A 22,251-nucleotide genomic window follows, 5' to 3' on the forward strand; every position below is an offset into this window, starting at 1 on the left:
TTTATATAGCCCTTCGTACATCAGGCATAGGTTAAGTCCTGAGATTACAGACTAGTACTAAAACACTTGAAGTAGGCATTCTAGAGTTAAGTCAACAAGTTACTATATCATTGTGTTTACTTGATAGCTACCTACACAAATAGCTAGCTAGAACAAAGTGTTAATAAGATTTAAAAAATTTAAAAGCAATACAAATAAAAGTTCTCAAAAACAAAAACAACAACAAAACACAGATGTTGTAGGGGGAACATCCAGTAATTCTTCATATCCAAATCCATTATAGTCCTTGTTTCAAATCGTACAGCAACAATTGTGCAAACACAAACGATTTGACGACAGTCTTAAATCACAGAAACCTGTCTTGACCCTAACCCTGTATAGCCTCACTTTCTTTCCCAATCGAACATCTGTTCATTTGCTCATATCATGCCAATATGTAAATGTTTTGCTGGTTATTTTGGTTTTGGTTATTTTGCTGTACAGAAACCCAGCCTAAAACCCCAAACAGCAAGCAATGCAGGTGTAGAAGCACGGCGGCTAGGAAAAACTCCCTAGAAAGGCCAAAACCTAGGAAGAAACCTAGAGAGGAACCAGGCTATGAGGGGTGGCCAGTCCTCTTCTGGCTGTGCCGGGTGGAGATTATAACAGAACATGGCCAAGATGTTCAAATGTTCATAAATGACCAGCATGGTCAAATAATAATCAGTAGTAAATGTCAGTTGGCTTTTCATAGCCGATCATTAAGAGTATCTCTACCGCTCCTGCGGTCTCTAGAGAGTTGAAAACAGCAGGTCTGGGACAGGTAGCACGTCCGGTGGACAGGTCAGGGTTCCATAGCCGCAGGCAGAATAGTTGAAACTGGAACAGCAGCAAGGCCAGGTGGACTGGGGACAGCAAGGAGTCATCATGCCCGGTAGTCCTGACGCATGGTCCTAGGGCTCAGGTCCTCCGAGAGAGAGAAAGAAAGAGAGAACGAGAGAATTAGAGAGAGCATACTTAAATTCACACAGGACACCGGATAAGACAGGAGAAGTACTCCAGATATAACCAACTGACCCTAGCCCCCCGACACATAAACTATTGCAGCATAAATACTGGAGACTGAGACAGGAGGGGTCAGGAGACACTGTGGCCCCATCCGATGATACCCCCGGACAGGGCCAAACAGGAAGGATATAACCCCACCCACTTTGCCAAAGCACAGCCCCCACACCACTAGAGGGATATCTTCAACCACCAACTTACCATGCTGAGACAAGGCCGAGTATAGCCCACAAAGATCTCCACCACAGCACAAACCAAGGGGGTACGCCAACCCAGACAGGAAGATCACGTCAGTAACTCAACCCACTCAAGTGACGCACCCCTCCTAGGGACGGCATGAAAGAGCACCAGTAAGCCAGTGACTCAGCCCGTGTAATAGGGTTAGAGGCAGAGAATCCCAGTGGAGAGAGGGGAACCGGCCAGGCACAGACAGCAAGGGCGGTTCGTTGCTCCAGAGCCTTTCCGTTCACCTTCACACTCCTGGGCCAGACTACACTCAATCATATGACCTACTGAAGAGATAAGTCTTCAGTAAAGACTTAAAGGTTGAGACCGAGTCTGCGTCTCTCACATGGGTAGGCAGACTATTCCATAAAAATGGAGATCTATAGGAGAAAGCCCTGCCTCCAGCTGTTTGCTTAGAAATTCTAGGGACAATTAGGAGGCCTGCGTCAATCTGTAATGCTCTGTGTCCATGCATAGTGTATTTTGCATTCACATCTTCACTACAAGTCCCCTGTATGAATCAGAAACAAAATGGATGAGACCGACAAGTGTTTTCCTTTAACTTAAGTGATAATATTGCGGACAAGATTTTGTACCAGTGAGTGTATTGTTTGATGTAGAAGCATACAAAGCGCCACTGGAACGGAGTCAGGTCAGTCTTGTTGAATTGTTTGGGTTAAGATATATATGACCGTAGCGTACGTGTAGGTATGTACGGCAGGACCAACTCGGAAAGATAGGTAGGAGCAAGCCCATGTAACGCTTTATAGGTTAACAGTAAAACTTTGAAATCAGCCCTTGCCTTAACAGGAAGCCAGTGTAGGGAAGCTAGCACTGGAGTAATATGATCAAATTTCTTGATTCTAGTCAGGATTCTAGCAGCCGTATTTAGCACTAACTGAAGTTTATTTAGTGCTTTATCCGGGTAGCCGGAAAGTAGAGCATTGCAGTAGTCTAACCTAGAAGTGACAAAAGCATGGATTAATTTTTCTGCATCATTTTTGGACCAAAAAAATCTGATTTTTGCAATGTTACGTAGATGGAAAAAAGCTGCCCTTGAAACAGTCTTGATATGTTCGTCAAAAGAGAGATCGGGGTCCAGAGTAACGCCGAGGTCCTTCACAGTTTTATTTGAGACGACTTTACAACCATCAAGATTAATTGTCAGATTTAACAGAAGATCTCTTTGTTTCTTCGGACCTAGAACAAGCATCTCTGTTTTGTCCGAGTTTAAAAGTAGAACGTTTTCAGCCATCCGCTTCCTTATGTCTGAAACACAGGCTTCTAGCGAGGGCAATTTTGGGGCTTCACCATGTTTCATTGAAATGTACAGCTGTGTGTCATCCGCATAGCAGTGAAAGTTAACATTATGTTTTCGAATGACATCCCCAAGAGGTAAAATATATAGTGAAAACAATAGTGGTCCTAAAACGGAACCTTGAGGAACACCGACATGTACAGTTGATTTGTCAGAAGACAAACCATTCACAGAGACAAACTGATATCTTTCCGACAGATAAGATCTAAACCAGGCCAGAACTTGTCCGTGTAGACCAATTTGGGTTTCCGGTCTCTCCAAAAGAATGTGGTGATCGATGGTATCAAAGGCAGCACTAAGGTCTAGTAGCACGAGGACAGATGCAGAGCCTCGGTCTGACGCCATTAAAAGGTCATTTACCACCTTCACAAGTGCAGTCTCAGTGCTATGATGGGGTCTAAAACCAGACTGAAGCATTTCGTATACATTGTTTGTCTTCAGGAAGGCAGTGAGTTGCTGCGCAACAGCTTTTTCTAAAAATTTTGAGAGGAATGGAAGATTCGATATAGGCCGATAGTTTTTTTATATTTTCTGGGTCAAGGTTTGGCTTTTTCAAGAGAGGCTTTATTACTGCCACTTTTAGTGAGTTTGGTACACATCCGGTGGATAGAGAGCCGTTTATTATGTTCAACATAGGAGGGCCAAGCACAGGAAGCAGCTCTTTCAGTAGTTTAGTTGGAATAGGATCCAGTATGCAACTTGAAGGTTTTTGAGGCCATGATTATTTTCATCAGTGTGTCAAGAGATATAGTACTAAAACACTTAAGTGTCTCTCTTGATCCTAGGTCCTGGCAGAGTTGTACAGACTCAGGACAGCTAAGCTTTGGAGGAATACGCAGATTTAAAGAGGAGTCCGTAATTTGCTTTCTAATGATCATGATCTTTTCCTCAAAGAAGTTCATGAATTTATTACTGCTGAAGTGAAAGCCATCCTCACTTGGGGAATGCTGCTTTTTAGTTAGCTTTGCAACAGTATCAGTATCAAACACTTTGTCCTAGCGCCTCATTTATGCTATCCATATTATATATTCATAAACCTCTCTCTCTCTCCCCTCAGTTACCAAGATGGCCGCTTTGAAAGATTTTTTGAAAGCTGACGATATTCAGAAGGCCCTTGATGCAGTCAAAGGTGAGCAGACATTTTCGCTGTTGAAAACCAAACCAAATCCTTTGAAATAATATAATATCTATCTCCATTTTCTCTTCCTGTCTCCTCCCTCACTCTCCTCCCTGTCCATGTGCTTGTGTGTGCTTACCTGTCCGTGTGCGTACCTGTGCGTTTGTGTATGTATGTATGTGTGTGTGCGTACCTGTCTGTGTGTGCATGTGTGTGTGTCTGTGTGTGTGCTTACCTGTCCGTGTGTGTGTGCATACCTGCGCGCGTGTGTGTGCTTACCTGTCCATGTGTGTGTATGTGTGTGTGTGCGTACCTGTCTGTGTGTGTGTATCTGTGTGCTGACCTGTCCGTGTGTGTGTGCATGTGCGTACCTGTCTGTGCGTGGGTATCTGTGTAATGACCTGTCCGTGTGTGTGTGTGTGCATGTGCGTACCTGTGTGTCCAGCGGAGGGTTCCTTCGACCATAAGAAGTTCTTTGCTTTGGTGGGCCTGAAGGCCATGACTCCTGACAATGTCAAGAAGGTGTTCCAGGCTATTGATGCTGACCAGAGTGGATTCATTGAGGAGGAGGAGCTCAAGTAAGAGGAAGAGAGATAGACATAGACGGACACACACACACGCACATAGACTCATACCAAAGACACACATGGACAGGTGCACACACACACATCCATCAGATGTGAATGTGTGGCTATTTTCCAATTTACAAGCTAGCATACCATTTAGAATGCATGCCCAATATAGGGTTAAAAAATTCCGGTAACTTTTCCAAAATGCAGAGGTGTTCCAGAAATCCTGATTGGAAGATCCCTGGCGTCAGGATGGAATAAGCAGTAAATCCAGGAATCGTCCAAACATGGTATCTGGAAAACCTAGAAATTGTGGGGAAAGGAAACAGGATTTTGCAGTCCTAACTTAATAAATGTTTTCTTCACGCTAAATCTCTGACCTCAGGTTCGTACTGAAGGGTTTTGCTGAGAACATAAGACACACACACACGCAGCTCCTTAATCTTGACCCCTAACCTTTGAACTCTCTTCTACCTCAGGTTTGTGCTGAAGAGTTTCGCTGAGGACGGCAGAGACCTGACCGACGCCGAGACCAAAGCCTTCCTTAATGCCGCCGACAAGGACGGAGACGGAAAGATCGGCATCGACGGTGAGAGAGGTGATAGGATGATAATGGAATGAAATGCTGAGTCATTCCCAGAGGATCTTAATGTTGTCCTCCTCTTCTCTTTTCCAGAGTTTGAAGTCTTGGTCCATGAGGTGTAAAGAGCACCTCTAGTCTCCCCCTTTCTCCTCCCCTGCGAATTCATGTTTTAAATGCAATCTCCCCCTTCTAAGCCCCCCCCCCCCATCATCACCCAAAAAGCACAATCCAGTCCAGGGTGAAGTTTCTCCTCGACACAGATCTAGGATCACCTACCCCAATCCTAACCTTAACCATTAGTCGGGGAAAAATGCCAACTGACCCAAGATCAGCGTCAAGGCTACTTCACCCTACACCGCAGGCCCAGTCTCTCTAACCGAAACAGTACCAGAGACGTCCACCAGGGGGAGGTAGAGTGGGGACTACCCAACAAGCACTTCTGTATTTATTTGTATGTTTTTCTACTGTACCAACATATTGTATATATGTTCTGTTTTGATTTGAAAACCTCATGACTGTCTCATTTTAAAAGAAAACCTTTACTGTAGATATAATGTACCAGAAACCTTCCCTTTCCTCCCTAGCCGTCTATGGACCCTATGTCTCCTTACCCAAATGGCACCCTATTCCCTTTATAGTGCACTACTGACAAAAGGGAATAGGGTGCTATTTTTAATAGTGTGCCATTTTTGGGGGACTGAACCCTATACAACCTGTGTCTCTCACTCTTTATTTTTTCCACCTCACACATACTTGTACCCTCCCTCCTTTCCTCCCTCCCTCCATTCCTTCTTCTCTCGTCTGGTGATGAGATGTATAAATAAAGAGGTAGAGTGGTGAAGAGAGAGAAATGATTCAAATTAAGAAATAATAAGAAATAAAACACCTTGAGTAAAATGACTATTTCATTTATTCTTATTTAATGATTTAATATAAACTAGACTGGACACTAATATACTGTAGAACAAGGAATGCACAAATGAGACGATTCATTTAGATATTTTCAAAATAAATGTATCTATTTCACAATAAAAGCATCCTAGATCGAACAATTAGTAAACCATTGGAAAATCTATCGAAACACACAAACAATGTGACAAAGTGCTATTCTTAAATCGCATAATAGTACAAATAAATATATATATTTTTACACGATTAGATGATCTACATAATTTCTCTAAAAATAGACGCAATGTCAAACTCAAGGACGTCAGCTTTTCTTGACGTCTACATCTCTGCTGATTGGTCAGTGAGTCCTGGGTGCTGATCTGTCACTGGTGGTTGTTGGTTTAAGCTTCACTGTCGCAAAGGGATTGGTTCCCCTGCAACAGATCAGGTGACATGTAAACAACTAGCACTCAACACTAATGACAAACATCACAGCAGGCACACACACACAAACACTGACACACACTGACACACACTGAAACACACTCACACACACCTCCTACCTGGGAAAGAGTAGGTTTTCTCCAGAAGCTCCAAGGGGTGATAATGACTCTGCTGTCCTCTCCGGGAAAGTAGGCTGGATTGGTCGAAAGTCAGCTGACCCCCTCCGGAGCACTGTTGTTGGCTGAGGGGGTGGCGGGGGCGGAGGAGGAGGGGGCGGGAGCTCGCTATAGCCCTTCAGGCTATTTGTTCTCGTCACAATCTCTGGTTCCGCCATCCTCTCAGGGAGGGGAGAGATTGGTCGGAAGTCGACGGAGGCCCTGCGAGTGGGTGTGGCAGGGGGCACGACATCACCGTAGGCCTTTTCTGATTGGTCCATGGAGGTGTCAGAGGGATCCAATAGGTTGTTCATGCTGTGGCTCCTCAAGGAAGTACCACTGGAGGGTCAAATGTCAGATATGATCATATTGATTAATTGATTAATTGATTGATTGATTGATTGATTGATTGACATACCTTGACCCCAAGAGGTTAGAGAACTCCTCAATAGAAGCAACATAAGCTGCTGGGAACCAGCCCTGGCTGTTGGAACAACAGAGAGAGAGACCAGAGGAATATTAGCAAACACAACAATGGCCTAAATACTGGAACAGGCAAGTTCCTAGATAAAGTCCACTGTTTTCCCAGCCAGCCATCTACCCACATAGGAATGAATGAATGATGGATGGATGGATAAAGGAACAAGCAAACAGACAAACAAAGGAATGAATCATAATGGGCCTTGCTGTTATCCACTGTCCCCTACCATAGTCTGTTATCCACTGACCCCTACCATAGTCTGCTATCCACTGTCCCCTACCATAGTCTGCTATCCACTGTCCCCTACCATAGTCTGTTATCCACTGACCCCTACCATAGTCTGCTATCCACTGTCCCCTACCATAGTCTGTTATCCACTGTCCCCTACCATAGCCTGCTATCCACTGTCCCCTACCATAGTCTGTTATCCACTGTCCCCTACCATAGCCTGCTATCCACTGTCCCCTACCGTAGGCTGCTCTCCACTGTCCCCTACCATAGTCTGTTATCCACTGTCCCCTACCATAGCCTGCTATCCACTGTCCCCTACCGTAGGCTGCTCTCCACTGTCCCCTACCATAGCCTGCTATCCACTGTCCCCTACCATAGTCTGCTATCCACTGTCCCCTACCATAGTCTGTTATCCACTGTCCCCTACCATAGCCTGCTATCCACTGTCCCCTACCGTAGGCTGCTCTCCACTGTCCCCTACCATAGTCTGTTATCCACTGTCCCCTACCATAGTCTGTTATCCACTGTCCCCTTACCATAGTCTGTTATCCACTGTTCCCTACCATAGTCTGTTATCCACTGTCCCCTACCATAGTCTGTTATCCACTGTCCCCTACCATAGTCTGTTATCCACTGTCCCCTACCATAGTCTGTTATCCACTGTCCCTTACCATAGTCTGTTATCCACTGTTCCCTACCATAGTCTGTTATCCACTGTCCCCTACCATAGTCTGTTATCCACTGTCCCCTACCATAGTCTGTTATCCACTGTCCCCTACCATAGTCTGTTATCCACTGTCCCTTACCATAGTCTGTTATCCACTGTCCCCTACCATAGTCTGTTATCCACTGTCCCCTACCATAGTCTGTTATCCACTGTCCCCTACCATAGTCTGTTATCCACTGTCCCTTACCATAGTCTGTTATCCACTGTCCCCTACCATAGTCTGTTATCCACTGTCCCCTACCATAGTATGTTATCCACTATCCCCTACCATAGTCTGTTATCCACTGTCCCCTACCATAGTCTGTTATCCACTGTCCCCTTACCATAGTCTGTTATCCACTGTCCCCTTACCATAGTCTGTTATCCACTATCCCTTACCATAGTCTGTTATCCACTGTCCCCTTACCATAGTCTGTTATCCACTGTCCCCTTACCATAGTCTGTTAAGCACTGTCCCCTACCATAGCCTGCTATCTACTGACCCCTACCATAGCCTGCTATCCACTGTCCCCTACCATAGTCTGTTATCCACTGTCCCCTACCATAGTCTGTTATCCACTGTCCCCTACCATAGTCTGTTATCCACTGTCCCCTACCATAGTCTGTTATCCACTATCCTCTGCCATAGTCTGTTATCCACTGTCCCCTACCATAGTCTGTTATCCACTGTCCCCTACCATAGTCTGTTATCCACTGTCCCCTACCATAGTCTGTTATCCACTGTCCCCTACCATAGTCTGTTATCCACTGTCCCCTACCATAGTCTGTTATCCACTGTCCCCTACCGTAGGCTGCTCTCCACTGTCCCCTACCATAGTCTGTTATCCACTGTCCCCTACCATAGCCTGCTATCCACTGTCCCCTACCATAGTCTGTTATCCACTGTCCCCTACCATAGCCTGCTATCCACTGTCCCCTACCGTAGGCTGCTCTCCACTGTCCCCTACCATAGTCTGTTATCCACTGTCCCCTACCATAGTCTGCTATCCACTGTCCCCTACCGTAGGCTGCTCTCCACTGTCCCCTACCATAGCCTGCTATCCACTGTCCCCTACCATAGCCTGCTATCCACTGTCCCCTACCGTAGGCTGCTCTCCACTGTCCCCTACCATAGCCTGCTATCCACTGTCCCCTACCGTAGGCTGCTCTCCACTGTCCCCTACCATAGTCTGTTATCCACTGTCCCCTACCATAGTCTGCTATCCACTGTCCCCTACCATAGTCTGCTATCCACTGTCCCCTACCATAGTCTGTTATCCACTGTCCCCTACCATAGCCTGCTATCCACTGTCCCCTACCATAGTCTGCTATCCACTGTCCCCTACCATAGTCTGTTATCCACTGTCCCCTACCATAGCCTGCTATCCACTGTCCCCTACCGTAGGCTGCTCTCCACTGTCCCCTACCATAGTCTGTTATCCACTGTCCCCTACCATAGTCTGTTATCCACTGTCCCCTACCATAGTCTGTTATCCACTGTTCCCTACCATAGTCTGTTATCCACTGTCCCCTACCATAGTCTGTTATCCACTGTCCCCTACCATAGTCTGTTATCCACTGTCTCCTACCATAGTATGTTATCCACTATCCCCTACCATAGTATGTTATCCACTGTCCCCTACCATAGTCTGTTATCCACTGTCCCCTTACCATAGTCTGTTATCCACTGTCCCCTTACCATAGTCTGCTATCCACTGTCCCCTACCATAGTCTGTTATCCACTGACCCCTACCATAGTCTGCTATCCACTGTCCCCTACCATAGTCTGCTATCCACTGTCCCCTACCATAGTCTGTTATCCACTGACCCCTACCATAGTCTGCTATCCACTGTCCCCTACCATAGTCTGTTATCCACTGTCCCCTACCATAGCCTGCTATCCACTGTCCCCTACCATAGTCTGTTATCCACTGTCCCCTACCATAGCCTGCTATCCACTGTCCCCTACCGTAGGCTGCTCTCCACTGTCCCCTACCATAGTCTGTTATCCACTGTCCCCTACCATAGCCTGCTATCCACTGTCCCCTACCGTAGGCTGCTCTCCACTGTCCCCTACCATAGCCTGCTATCCACTGTCCCCTACCATAGTCTGCTATCCACTGTCCCCTACCATAGTCTGTTATCCACTGTCCCCTACCATAGCCTGCTATCCACTGTCCCCTACCGTAGGCTGCTCTCCACTGTCCCCTACCATAGTCTGTTATCCACTGTCCCCTACCATAGTCTGTTATCCACTGTCCCCTACCATAGTCTGTTATCCACTGTCCCTTACCATAGTCTGTTATCCACTGTTCCCTACCATAGTCTGTTATCCACTGTCCCCTACCATAGTCTGTTATCCACTGTCCCCTACCATAGTCTGTTATCCACTGTCCCCTACCATAGTATGTTATCCACTATCCCCTACCATAGTCTGTTATCCACTGTCCCCTACCATAGTCTGTTATCCACTGTCCCCTTACCATAGTCTGTTATCCACTGTCCCCTTACCATAGTCTGTTATCCACTATCCCTTACCATAGTCTGTTATCCACTGTCCCCTTACCATAGTCTGTTATCCACTGTCCCCTTACCATAGTCTGTTAAGCACTGTCCCCTACCATAGCCTGCTATCTACTGACCCCTACCATAGCCTGCTATCCACTGTCCCCTACCATAGTCTGTTATCCACTGTCCCCTACCATAGTCTGTTATCCACTGTCCCCTACCATAGTCTGTTATCCACTGTCCCCTACCATAGTCTGTTATCCACTATCCTCTGCCATAGTCTGTTATCCACTGTCCCCTACCATAGTCTGTTATCCACTGTCCCCTACCATAGTCTGTTATCCACTGTCCCCTACCATAGTCTGTTATCCACTGTCCCCTACCATAGTCTGTTATCCACTGTCCCCTACCATAGTCTGTTATCCACTGTCCCCTACCGTAGGCTGCTCTCCACTGTCCCCTACCATAGTCTGTTATCCACTGTCCCCTACCATAGCCTGCTATCCACTGTCCCCTACCGTAGGCTGCTCTCCACTGTCCCCTACCATAGTCTGTTATCCACTGTCCCCTACCATAGTCTGCTATCCACTGTCCCCTACCGTAGGCTGCTCTCCACTGTCCCCTACCATAGCCTGCTATCCACTGTCCCCTACCATAGCCTGCTATCCACTGTCCCCTACCGTAGGCTGCTCTCCACTGTCCCCTACCATAGCCTGCTATCCACTGTCCCCTACCGTAGGCTGCTCTCCACTGTCCCCTACCATAGTCTGTTATCCACTGTCCCCTACCATAGTCTGCTATCCACTGTTCCCTACCATAGTCTGTTATCCACTGTCCCCTACCATAGCCTGCTATCCACTGTCCCCTACCATAGTCTGCTATCCACTGTCCCCTACCATAGTCTGTTATCCACTGTCCCCTACCATAGCCTGCTATCCACTGTCCCCTACCGTAGGCTGCTCTCCACTGTCCCCTAACATAGTCTGTTATCCACTGTCCCCTACCATAGTCTGTTATCCACTGTCCCCTACCATAGTCTGTTATCCACTGTCCCTTACCATAGTCTGTTATCCACTGTTCCCTACCATAGTCTGTTATCCACTGTCCCCTACCATAGTCTGTTATCCACTGTCCCCTACCATAGTCTGTTATCCACTGTCCCCTACCATAGTATGTTATCCACTATCCCCTACCATAGTATGTTATCCACTGTCCCCTACCATAGTCTGTTATCCACTGTCCCCTTACCATAGTCTGTTATCCACTGTCCCCTTACCATAGTCTGTTATCCACTATCCCTTACCATAGTCTGTTATCCACTGTCCCCTTACCATAGTCTGTTATCCACTGTCCCCTTACCATAGTCTGTTATCCACTGTCCCCTACCATAGCCTGCTATCTACTGACCCCTACCATAGCCTGCTATCCACTGTCCCCTACCATAGTCTGTTATCCACTGTCCCCTACCATAGTCTGTTATCCACTGTCCCCTACCATAGTCTGTTATCCACTGTCCCCTACCATAGTCTGTTATCCACTATCCTCTGCCATAGTCTGTTATCCACTGTCCCCTACCATAGTCTGTTATCCACTGTCCCCTACCATAGTCTGTTATCCACTGTCCCCTACCATAGTCTGTTATCCACTGTCCCCTACCATAGTCTGTTATCCACTGTCCCCTACCGTAGGCTGCTCTCCACTGTCCCCTACCATAGTCTGTTATCCACTGTCCCCTACCATAGTCTGTTATCCACTGTCCCCTTACCATAGTCTGTTATCCACTGTCCCCTGCCATAGTCTGTTATCCACTGTCCCCTGCCATAGTCTGTTATCCACTGTCCCCTGCCATAGTCTGTTATCCACTATCCCCTGCCATAGTCTGTTATCCACTGTCCCCTGCCATAGTCTGTTATCCACTGTCCCCTACCATAGTCTGTTATCCACTGTCCCCTACTGTAGTCTGTTATCCACTGTCCCCTACCGTAGTCTGTTATCCACTGTCCCCTGCCATAGTCTGTTATCCACTATCCCCTACCATAGTCTGTTATCCACTGTCCCCTACCGTAGTCTGTTATCCACTGTCCCCTACCGTAGTCTGTTATCCACTGTCCCCTGCCATAGTCTGTTATCCACTATCCCCTGCCATAGCCTGCTATCCACTGTCCCCTACCATAGTCTGTTATCCACTGTCCCCTACCGTAGTCTGTTATCCACTGTCCCCTACCATAGTCTGTTATCCACTGTCCCCTACCATAGTCTGTTATCCACTATCCCCTACTGTAGTCTGCTATCCACTGTCCCCATATCCACTGTCCCCTACCATAGTCTGTTATCCACTATCCCCTACCATAGTCTGTTATCCACTGTCCCCTACCATAGTCTGTTATCCACTGTCCCCTACCATAGTCTGTTATCCACTGTCCCCTACCATAGTCTGTTATCCACTGTCCCCTTACCATAGTATGTTATCCACTGTCCCCTACCATAGTCTGTTATCCACTGTCCCCTACCATAGTCTGTTATCCACTGTCCCCTTACCATAGTATGTTATCCACTGTCCCCTACCATAGTCTGTTATCCACTGTCCCCTACCGTAGGCTGCTCTCCACTGTCCCCTACCATAGTCTGTTATCCACTATCCTCTGCCATAGTATGTTATCCACTGTCCCCTACCATAGTCTGCTATCCACTGTCCCCTACCGTAGCCTGTTATCCACTGTCCCCTACCGTAGTCTGTTATCCACTGTCCCCTGCCATAGTCTGTTATCCACTATCCCCTGCCATAGCCTGCTATCCACTGTCCCCTACCATAGTCTGTTATCCACTGTCCCCTACCGTAGTCTGTTATCCACTGTCCCCTACCATAGTCTGTTATCCACTGTCCCCTACCATAGTCTGTTATCCACTATCCCCTACTGTAGTCTGCTATCCACTGTCCCCATATCCACTGTCCCCTACCATAGTCTGTTATCCACTATCCCCTACCATAGTCTGTTATCCACTGTCCCCTACCATAGTCTGTTATCCACTGTCCCCTACCATAGTCTGTTATCCACTGTCCCCTACCATAGTCTGTTATCCACTGTCCCCTTACCATAGTATGTTATCCACTGTCCCCTACCATAGTCTGTTATCCACTGTCCCCTACCATAGTCTGTTATCCACTGTCCCCTTACCATAGTATGTTATCCACTGTCCCCTACCATAGTCTGTTATCCACTGTCCCCTACCGTAGGCTGCTCTCCACTGTCCCCTACCATAGTCTGTTATCCACTATCCTCTGCCATAGTATGTTATCCACTGTCCCCTACCATAGTCTGCTATCCACTGTCCCCTACCATAGCCTGTTATCCACTGTCCCCTACCATAGTCTGTTATCCACTGTCCCCTACCATAGTCTGTTATCCACTGTCCCCTACCATAGTCTGTTATCCACTGTCCCCTACCATAGTCTGTTATCCACTGTCCCCTACCATAGTCTGTTATCCACTGTCCCCTACCATAGTCTGTTATCCACTGTCCCCTACCATAGTCTGTTATCCACTATCCCCTGCCATAGTCTGTTGTCCACTGTCCCCTACCATAGTCTGTTATCCACTGTCCCCTACCATAGTCTGTTATCCACTATCCCCTACTGTAGTCTGCTATCCACTGTCCCCATATCCACTGTCCCCTACCATAGTATGTTATCCACTATCCCCTACTGTAGGCTGCTATCCACTATCCCCTACCATAGTCTGTTATCCACTGTCCCCTACCGTAGGCTGCTCTCCACTGTCCCCTACCATAGTCTGTTATCCACTATCCCCTACCGTAGGCTGCTCTTCACTGTCCCCTACCATAGTCTGTTATCCACTGTCCCCTACCATAGTCTGTTATCCACTATCCCTTACCATAGTCTGTTATCCACTGTCCCCTTACCATAGTCTGTTATCCACTGTCCCCTGCCATAGTATGTTATCCACTGTCCCCTGCCATAGTCTGTTATCCACTGTCCCCTACCATAGTCTGTTATCCACTGTCCCCTACCATAGTCTGTTATCCACTGTCCCCTACCATAGTCTGTTATCCACTGTCCCCTACCATAGTCTGTTATCCACTGTCCCCTGCCATAGTCTGTTATCCACTGTCCCCTGCCATAGTCTGTTATCCACTGTCCCCTTACCATAGCCTGCTATCCACTATCCCCTACTGTAGGCTGCTATCCACTATCCCCTACTGTAGGCTGCTATCCACTATCGCCTACTGTAGGCTGCTATCCACTATCCCCTACTGTAGGCTGCTATCCACTATCCCCTACTGTAGGCTGCTATCCACTATCCCCTACTGTAGGCTGCTATCCACTGTCCCCTACCGTAGGCTGCTATCCGTTCTTCCATACAGCCACCCATTCCTCGGCTCCTGGACCAACACGGTAACCATCTCTCCCCGGGTGAAGGGTAGGAGTTTGGGGTTGGAGGAGGGCGGGTGGGACACCAGGGCTCTCATGGTCCTACCCCCACCCAGACCAAGAGACTCACCCACTGAGGAGGAGCGGGATCGGCTGTGGAGGGGGGACGGGGCTGGGGGAGGAAGGGGGTAGAGAGGATGATGGGGAAGAAATATGGATGGAGAAGAGAGACGGATGGAGAAAAGTGTATCCAATGAAAAATCCCCACGGTATCATCCAAAACATTTCCCTGCTATGTGCTAAATGAATACAATAACACCACACATGTGAGTAGTGTAGCTGATTGACTAAATATAACCCTGTTCTTTGGGGGTGCAGTGTAGTCATCCCACCTCTAGAGGGCACTCTCCCCAGGGCCTGCTGTTCTCTCCTGGCCCAAGACATGTCTCTGTCCTCATCTACTGTCTGCAGCAGAGAGCTCACTGAGCCACACAGCTGAGGAGAGAGGAAGACGGGGGAAGGTTGATTGGTTGGGTGGAATACTTGTCTCTAACCTGTTCTTCCTGGTCAGGGTGGGTGGGGCTACGGGGTCTCTAACCTGTTCTTCCTGGTCAGGGTGGGTGGGGCTACGGGGTCTCTAACCTGTTCTTCCTGATCAGGGTGGGTGGGGCTACGGGGTCTCTAACCTGTTCTTCCTGGTCAGGGTGGGTGGGGCTACGGGGTCTCTAACCTGTTCTTCCTGGTCAGGGTGGGTGGGGCTACGGGGTCTCTAACCTGTTCTTCCTGATCAGGATGGGTGGGGCTACGGGGTCTCTAACCTGTTCTTCCTGGTCAGGGTGGGTGGGGCTACGGGGTCTCTAACCTGTTCTTCCTGGTCAGGGTGGGTGGGGCTACGGGGTCTCTAACCTGTTCTTCCTGATCAGGATGGGTGGGGCTACGGGGTCTCTAACCTGTTCTTCCTGGTCAGGGTGGGTGGGGCTACGGGGTCTCTAACCTGTTCTTCCTGGTCAGGGTGGGTGGGGCTACGGGGTCTCTAACCTGTTCTTCCTGGTCAGGGTGGGTGGGGCTACGGGGTCTCTAACCTGTTCTTCCTGGTCAGGGTGGGTGGGGCTACGGGGTCTGGAGCCTCGTGTCTCGTTCACTTTCTCCTTCCATCCATCAGCCTTCTGCTGTAGGGAAGCCCCTGTCTGGGGGAGAGATGGGGACATTTCAGAACACTACCTGTGTGTGTGGGTTTGTAAAGGTTTCTGACGTCCCCGTTTTTGACATAAACATGTGTGTGTGTGTACCTTGTTGATGAGGAAGAGCAGTGACTGTGTCAGTCCGCAGTGTTTCTCTGCCAGGAAGCGATACCTAATAATAACAACCGTCATCATATTCATCAGCATATTAATAGTTCTAATAGAATTGTGTTGGTAATGTATTACTAATGGTCCTAATAGTAATTGTGTTGGTAATGTATTACTAATGGTAAAGACTGACCTCCTCTCCTCCTCCTTCATAATGTCATGTTGACTCTGTCTCAGGTACTGCATGTACTCACTGTGCTCCTAGAGAACACACACACACACACACACACACACACACACACACACACACACACACACACACACACACACACACACACACACACACACACACAGACCATTACTGTGTGGAATGTGGTAGTGTTGGACAGTGTCTGATTTAACTGTAAGGAGGGTGTGTGTGTGTGCGTGTGTGTGTGTGTGTGTGTGTGTGTGTGTGTGTGTGTGTGTGTGTGTGTGTGTGTGTGTGTGTGTGTGTGTGTGTGTGTGTGTGTGTGTGTGTGTGTGTGTGGTGTGTGTCTTTATTATTTTATGTTTTAACTAGGCAAGTCAGTTAAGAACAAATTCTTATTTACAATGATGGCCTGTATCATTGTAAAAGACAAAATACCTCCTGTGGGAGCGGGGGCTGGGATTAAAAATAAAAAATAGGACGATACATCAGGCGAAGCAGCCACAAGTGTCAGTAAGAGTGTCCATGATGTTGTGTGTGTGTGCGTACCAGTGAGTCTCTGAAGGCTCCTCTTCTCAGCTGTCTCTCCAGAGCTTCTGCCTGGTTCCTCACCTCCAGCTCATACACCCTGCGACTGCCCTGTGGAAGAGATACAGGAGTGTGTGTTAGTAAACGCACACACGCACACACACACATACACACACACACACACACACGTACGTACATACACACAGAAACACACACACACTCTTGCCAGATACTCACGTCAATGTACTCTTCATCCAACTTGACATTCTTCTCCATGGCCTGTAAAACTTCTACCTGGAACCATCGAAACTGAAGAGGAAGAATTACAACGTTACACCCTGAGGGGGAAGAAAAACAAATGTTACACTCTATGGCAGTGTCCACACACAGGCTGTGGATGGAAACAGTGGCATGGACATATTGTAAATAAACATAGATAAATAGGTGGTATAAAGACACTAAATGGTATCAGGAACATATAGACATAGATTAAACAGATACTGACCACTCCCTCCATCTCAGCTGTGAGTCTTCTCTGCGTATCAGATATCTGTACCAGGACATCTCCTGTAGATAACACATACACACATTAGTATCACCAATTAGAAATGATGATAGCATCTCAAAGGGAATGAATGGGGCCGTGCGTCAGAGCTAGCAACCTAGCCTTATTAGCAGTGACAATAGCATCTCATGGGGAACGAATGGGCCCGTGCGTCAGAGCTAGGCGAGCATGACAGTGTAGCTACAGCAGGTCAGCCAAGTGAGAAGGTCAGCGCAGCAGTGTGACCATGAAGAGAGGATCAGGTAGCTGCTTTGAATTATAGATGACAGTCTTTCAGCCGCACTCAATTCATTAGCTCAACTGGCCTACTGTGTGTGTGTGTGTGTGTGTGTGTGTGTGTGTGTGTGTGTGTGTGTGTGTGTGTGTGTGTGTGTGTGTGTGTGTGTGTGTGTGTGTGTGTGTGTGATCATTCCATCCTTACCTCTCAGTAAACTCTGTTCTTATTGCTATTTATTGGCACCATAGGAGCTAGACTGTCCTTCCAAAAAAACAGCGTGCCAAGCTCAGTTTAAATCAACCTCTAGACCTCTCTCATCTCACCCAGTATCGTAAAACACACCGCCTGCCACAACAACCTCAAAGTTACTCAAAGACGCTAAGGAAGTTAACTTCTTTGGGACTGGGGGGCAGTATTGAGTAGCTTGGATGAATAAGGTGCCCAGAGTAAACTGCCTGCTACTCAGTCCCAGTTGCTAATATATGCATATTATTTGCCTATCGAATATACAGTGTCTATGGGGTCATATTGCACTTCCTAAGGCTTCCACTAGTTTTTAGAACCTTGTTTGATGCTTCTACTGTGAAGGAGGGGGGAATGGGAGCTGAATGAGTCAGAGGTCTGCCAGAGTGGCATGAGAGCGACCTGTGTTCCATTGCATTTCTACAGACAAAGGAATTCTCCGGTTGGAACATTATTGAAGATTTATGATAAAAACATCCTAAAGATTGATTCTATACTTAGTTTGACATGTTTCTACGAACTGTAATATGACTTTTCGTCTGAACTTTCGCCTGGACCTGCCCATGCATCGTGAGTTTGGATTGTGTAATAAACGCGCAAACAAAAAGGAGGTATTTGGACATAAATGATGGACTTTATCGAACAAATTAAACATTTATTGTGGAACTGGGATTCCTGGGAGTGCATTCTGATGAAGATCATCAAAGGTAAGTGAATATATATAATGCTATTTCTGACTTTGTTGACTCCACAACATGGCGGATATCTGTATGGCTTGTTTTGTTGTCTGAGCGCTGTACTCAGATTATTGCATGGTGTGCTTTTTCCGTAAAGCTTTTTTGAAATCTGACACAGCGGTTGCATTAACTTTTTAGGGATAGGGGGCAGCATTTTCACTTTGGATGAATAGTGTGCCCAAATTGAACTGCCTCCTACTCTGTCCCAGATGCTAATATATGCATATTATTATTACTATTGGATAGAAAACACTCTGAAGTTTCTAAAACTGTTTGAATTATGTCTGTGAGTATAACAGAACTCATATGGCAGGCAAACTTCCAAACAGGAAGTGGAAATCCTGAGGCTGGTTGTTTTTCAACTCATCGCCTATTCAAATCACAGGAAGATATGGATTTGTTTGGACTTCCTACGCCTTCCACTAGTTGTCAACAGTCGGTAGAACGTTGAATGAAGTTTATACTGTGTTGTGGGGCCGGATGAGAGGGGAATGGTGACCAGTTCCTGGTCACGCGCATTCCACATGATGTCGCCTTGTGTTCCATTACTTCTACAGACACGAAGGAATGCTCCGGTTGGAACGTTATTGGATATATATGATAACAACATCCTGAAGTTTTATTCTCTACTTAGTTTGACAAGTTTATTCGACCTGTGATATAACTTTTTGAAGTTTTCGTCCGAAGTTATGCGTGACTTGCACGAGCGTTTGGATATGTGTACTAACCGCGATAGCAAGAGTAGCTACTTGGACATAAATAATTTACATTATCGAACAAAACAACAATTTATTGTCGAACTAGGATTCCTGGGAGTGCATTCTGATGAAGATTATCAAAGGGAATATTTATGATGTAATTTCGTATTTCTGATGACTCCAACATGGCGGAGAAATGTTGTTTTTATCTGAGCGCCGTCTCAGATTATTGCATGGTGTGCTTTTTCCGTAACGTTTTTTTGAAATCTGACACAGCGGTTGCATTAAGAACAAGTGTATCTTTAATTCTATGTAAAACATGTATATTTCATCAAAGTGTATGATGAGTATTTCTGTTATTAGATGTGGCTCTCTGCAATTTCTCCGGATATTTTGGAGGCATTTCTGAACATGGCGCCAATGTATACTGAGATTTTTTTATATAAATATGCACATTATCGAACAAAACATACATGTATTGTGTAACATGAAGTCCTATGAGTGTCATCTTATGAAGATCATCAAAGGTTAGTGATTAATTTTATCTCTATTTCTGCTTTTTGTGACTCCTCTCTTTGGCTGGAAAAATGGCTGTGTTTTTCTGTGACTATGTACTGACCTAACGTAATCGTTTCGTCGTAAAACCTTTTTGAAATCTGACACATTGGCTGGATTCACAACAAGTGTAGCTTTAATTTGGTGTATTGCATGTGTGATTTCATGAAAGTTACATTTTTATAGTAATTTATTTGAATTTGGCGCTCTGCATTTTCACTGGATGTTGGCCATGTGGGACGCTTTCGTCCCACATATCCCAGAGAGGTTAAAGGTACTCAGCAAAATGACATTGTCACGAGCAGCACCCCAGATATTGAGATGAGCGATACGCAAGACTTCGCTCTCATAGTCACACACAGTATCTGCGCATGTGCACAGGTTTGCATCACACTGTTCACAGCGTGGCAGCCAGGGCACCAAAACAGAGGAGAAGTTGATCCTCGTGCATCAACGCTCTTAGTTTTTGCAGAAATTGACCCACTGTGCTATTGACTTTCTGCATCTACGTCATATCGCTGAGTCTACCTTTAAAATAGCCCCAGTCTGTGTTTGGCCCATTATAGCTGGTTCTATGGTACAGTAGACAGATATACACACACACTTACCAAGTGAGCGAGAGGAGAGTGTGTGAAGGGCTTGTTCTCCCATCTTCGCTACAGCACTAAAGTAGGCCTCACTGGTAACAGCCAAGGCTGCAGCGCACACACACACACACACACACACACACACACACACACCTGTTAGCATTATAGCTATTAACTCACAAGCCCAATAATGACACAAACCAAACCTTGTAATCATATCTTAGCTGTACCAACCAATTGACCCAATAAGTAAAACACCTGTGGTGATGGACTCCTGATACAGTTAAGACTGGGTCCATAAATAGCCCAATGGTTAGGTAACATCCATAGAGGTGGAACGAGGACTCTGGATGGATAGAAACCGTTTTAGCATGGACATGGCCAATGAAGGCTTCCACCATATTAAAGTCACAGAAGCCATCATGGCACAGATACAAAGATGAGCCCTCTTTCTACCTCTATGGGCAACAGGCATCACTTTACCATGTTACATCTACCTGCAAACTTCTACCTCTATGGGCAACAGGCATCACTTTACCATGTTACATCTACCTGCTATCTTCTACCTCTATGGGCAACAGGCCTGTCTTTACCATGTTACATCTACCTGCTATATTCTACCTCTATGGGCAACAGGCCTGTCTTTACCATGTTACATCTACCTGCTATATTCTACCTCTATGGGCAACAGGCCTGTCTTTACCATGTTACATCTATCTCTATGGGAAACAGGCCTGTATTTACCATGTTACATCTATCTGCTATCTTCTACCTCTATGGGATACAGGCCTGTCTTTACCATGTTACAACTGCCTGCTAACGCATGTCTTTACCATGTTACATCTACCTGCTAACTAGCTGACCTGTGATAGATGCCTTGTACTGTTTATATCAGTCAGAGGAAGGATGCTGACATCAATGATGTTAGCCCAACTAGGTCTGGGGAACTGTCAGAGGGATGACCCCCACACACAATGACACAAATGCATACTTATGTATTAACTTTCACACACACTCACTCATACACACACACCTTGGAAAGCCTTGGCATAGCTGTTTCCTAATGTAACTAGCGTCTGTAGACCTGGATTGAACTGTTCCATCAGGTTCTATGGAAGAGAACACAGAACAATCAAACATTGAATATTGGCCAAAACTAAATGCTATGTCTTGTGTTTAGTAGGGCCTACAAGTGGTTGTATATTTAAGCAATAAGGTCCGAAGGGGCGTGGTATATGGCCAATATACCACGGCTAAGGGCTGTTCTTTGCTCAACGCAATGTGGAGTGCCTGGATACAGCCCTTAGCCGTGGTATATTGGGCACATATTACAAACCCCCTGAGGTGACTTACTGCTGTTATAAACTGGTTACCATCGTAATTAGAGCAGTACATATAAAAGTTGTCATATCCGTGGTATATGGACTGATATACAACGGCTGTCAGCCAATCAGAATTCAGTGCTTGAACCACCCAGTTAAATGTTTTTCGAAAAGTTTTTGTACACCCCCAACACACCCTCATTTAGAGTATTATTGGAGTGTGAAAGATGGGGATAGATTACTGCCAATACTCTATTTACAACATTTCAATAATCTAACCCCATAGTATTAGCCTACCATAAAATATATACTTACCGTGTAAACAGACAATGTAGACCTATGTAACTGATCACTGTTCGCCCCCGACATAGTAACCGCTTCGATTTCCACAAGACAAAAACTGTATAATAACAATTAGGAAAAATAAATGAATAAACTAACTTTAAACTCCAGAGTACTAGTTGAAAGTTTCAAGAAATAAAAAAAAATACAGTTGGTAGTAGGCTAGCTAGGTACTAATCAGCGTATTCCGTTACAGGCTTCTTTTCTTTTGATAGTGAAAGTCACCTTGGCTATTAACCCACTCCTCGTTCTGCCTTGTTGTTCCCTTGTTCTTTCTGCCACGAATAACAACCTGTTGTGATCGTGATAGCTCCTTTCT

The 22,251-nt window shown here is 46.2% G+C and overlaps 2 protein-coding genes across 2 annotated transcripts in view; one reads left to right on the forward strand and one right to left on the reverse strand.

Moving 5' to 3' along the window:
• pvalb7 (parvalbumin 7) overlaps window positions 1-5,729 on the forward strand; it is a 12,022-nt gene extending 6,293 nt beyond the window's left edge. The window contains exons 2-5 of the mRNA XM_038967997.1: window positions 3,645-3,716; window positions 4,150-4,282; window positions 4,753-4,862; window positions 4,950-5,729. Coding sequence (XP_038823925.1) covers window positions 3,653-3,716; window positions 4,150-4,282; window positions 4,753-4,862; window positions 4,950-4,978 — 336 coding nt within the window. The 5' untranslated portion in view covers window positions 3,645-3,652 and the 3' untranslated portion in view covers window positions 4,979-5,729. The remainder of the gene's footprint in view (window positions 1-3,644; window positions 3,717-4,149; window positions 4,283-4,752; window positions 4,863-4,949) is intronic.
• Window positions 5,730-6,102: 373 nt separating this feature from the next.
• Window positions 6,103-21,959, reverse strand: baiap2l2b (BAR/IMD domain containing adaptor protein 2 like 2b). The gene is made up of 14 exons (XM_038963513.1): window positions 21,906-21,959; window positions 21,302-21,377; window positions 20,290-20,376; window positions 17,172-17,233; window positions 16,904-16,975; window positions 16,688-16,777; window positions 16,142-16,209; window positions 15,949-16,012; window positions 15,742-15,846; window positions 15,052-15,154; window positions 14,624-14,831; window positions 6,762-6,827; window positions 6,407-6,682; window positions 6,103-6,178 (listed from the first exon to the last, which is right to left on the reverse strand). Exons 1-14 carry the CDS (start codon window positions 21,957-21,959, stop codon window positions 6,103-6,105), a joined length of 1,407 nt encoding a protein of 468 aa, XP_038819441.1.
• Window positions 21,960-22,251: the final 292 nt, after the last annotated feature.

Source organism: Salvelinus namaycush, chromosome 2 (assembly GCF_016432855.1).
Source record: "Salvelinus namaycush isolate Seneca chromosome 2, SaNama_1.0, whole genome shotgun sequence".
Taxonomy (NCBI): domain Eukaryota; kingdom Metazoa; phylum Chordata; class Actinopteri; order Salmoniformes; family Salmonidae; genus Salvelinus; species Salvelinus namaycush.

Bases quoted from the DNA above. Each gene is read 5' to 3' on its own strand.
- baiap2l2b (XM_038963513.1), bottom strand. From the start codon at position 21,959: ATGTCGGGGGCGAACAGTGATCAGTTACATAGGTCTACATTGTCTGTT. The intron at 16,778-16,903 runs GTGAGTATCTGG...TCTCTTCCACAG, and splicing joins TGGATGAAGAGTACATTGAC to GGCAGTCGCAGGGTGTATGA. The intron at 16,210-16,687 runs GTACGCACACAC...TGTGTTCTCTAG, and splicing joins GAGCCTTCAGAGACTCACTG to GAGCACAGTGAGTACATGCA.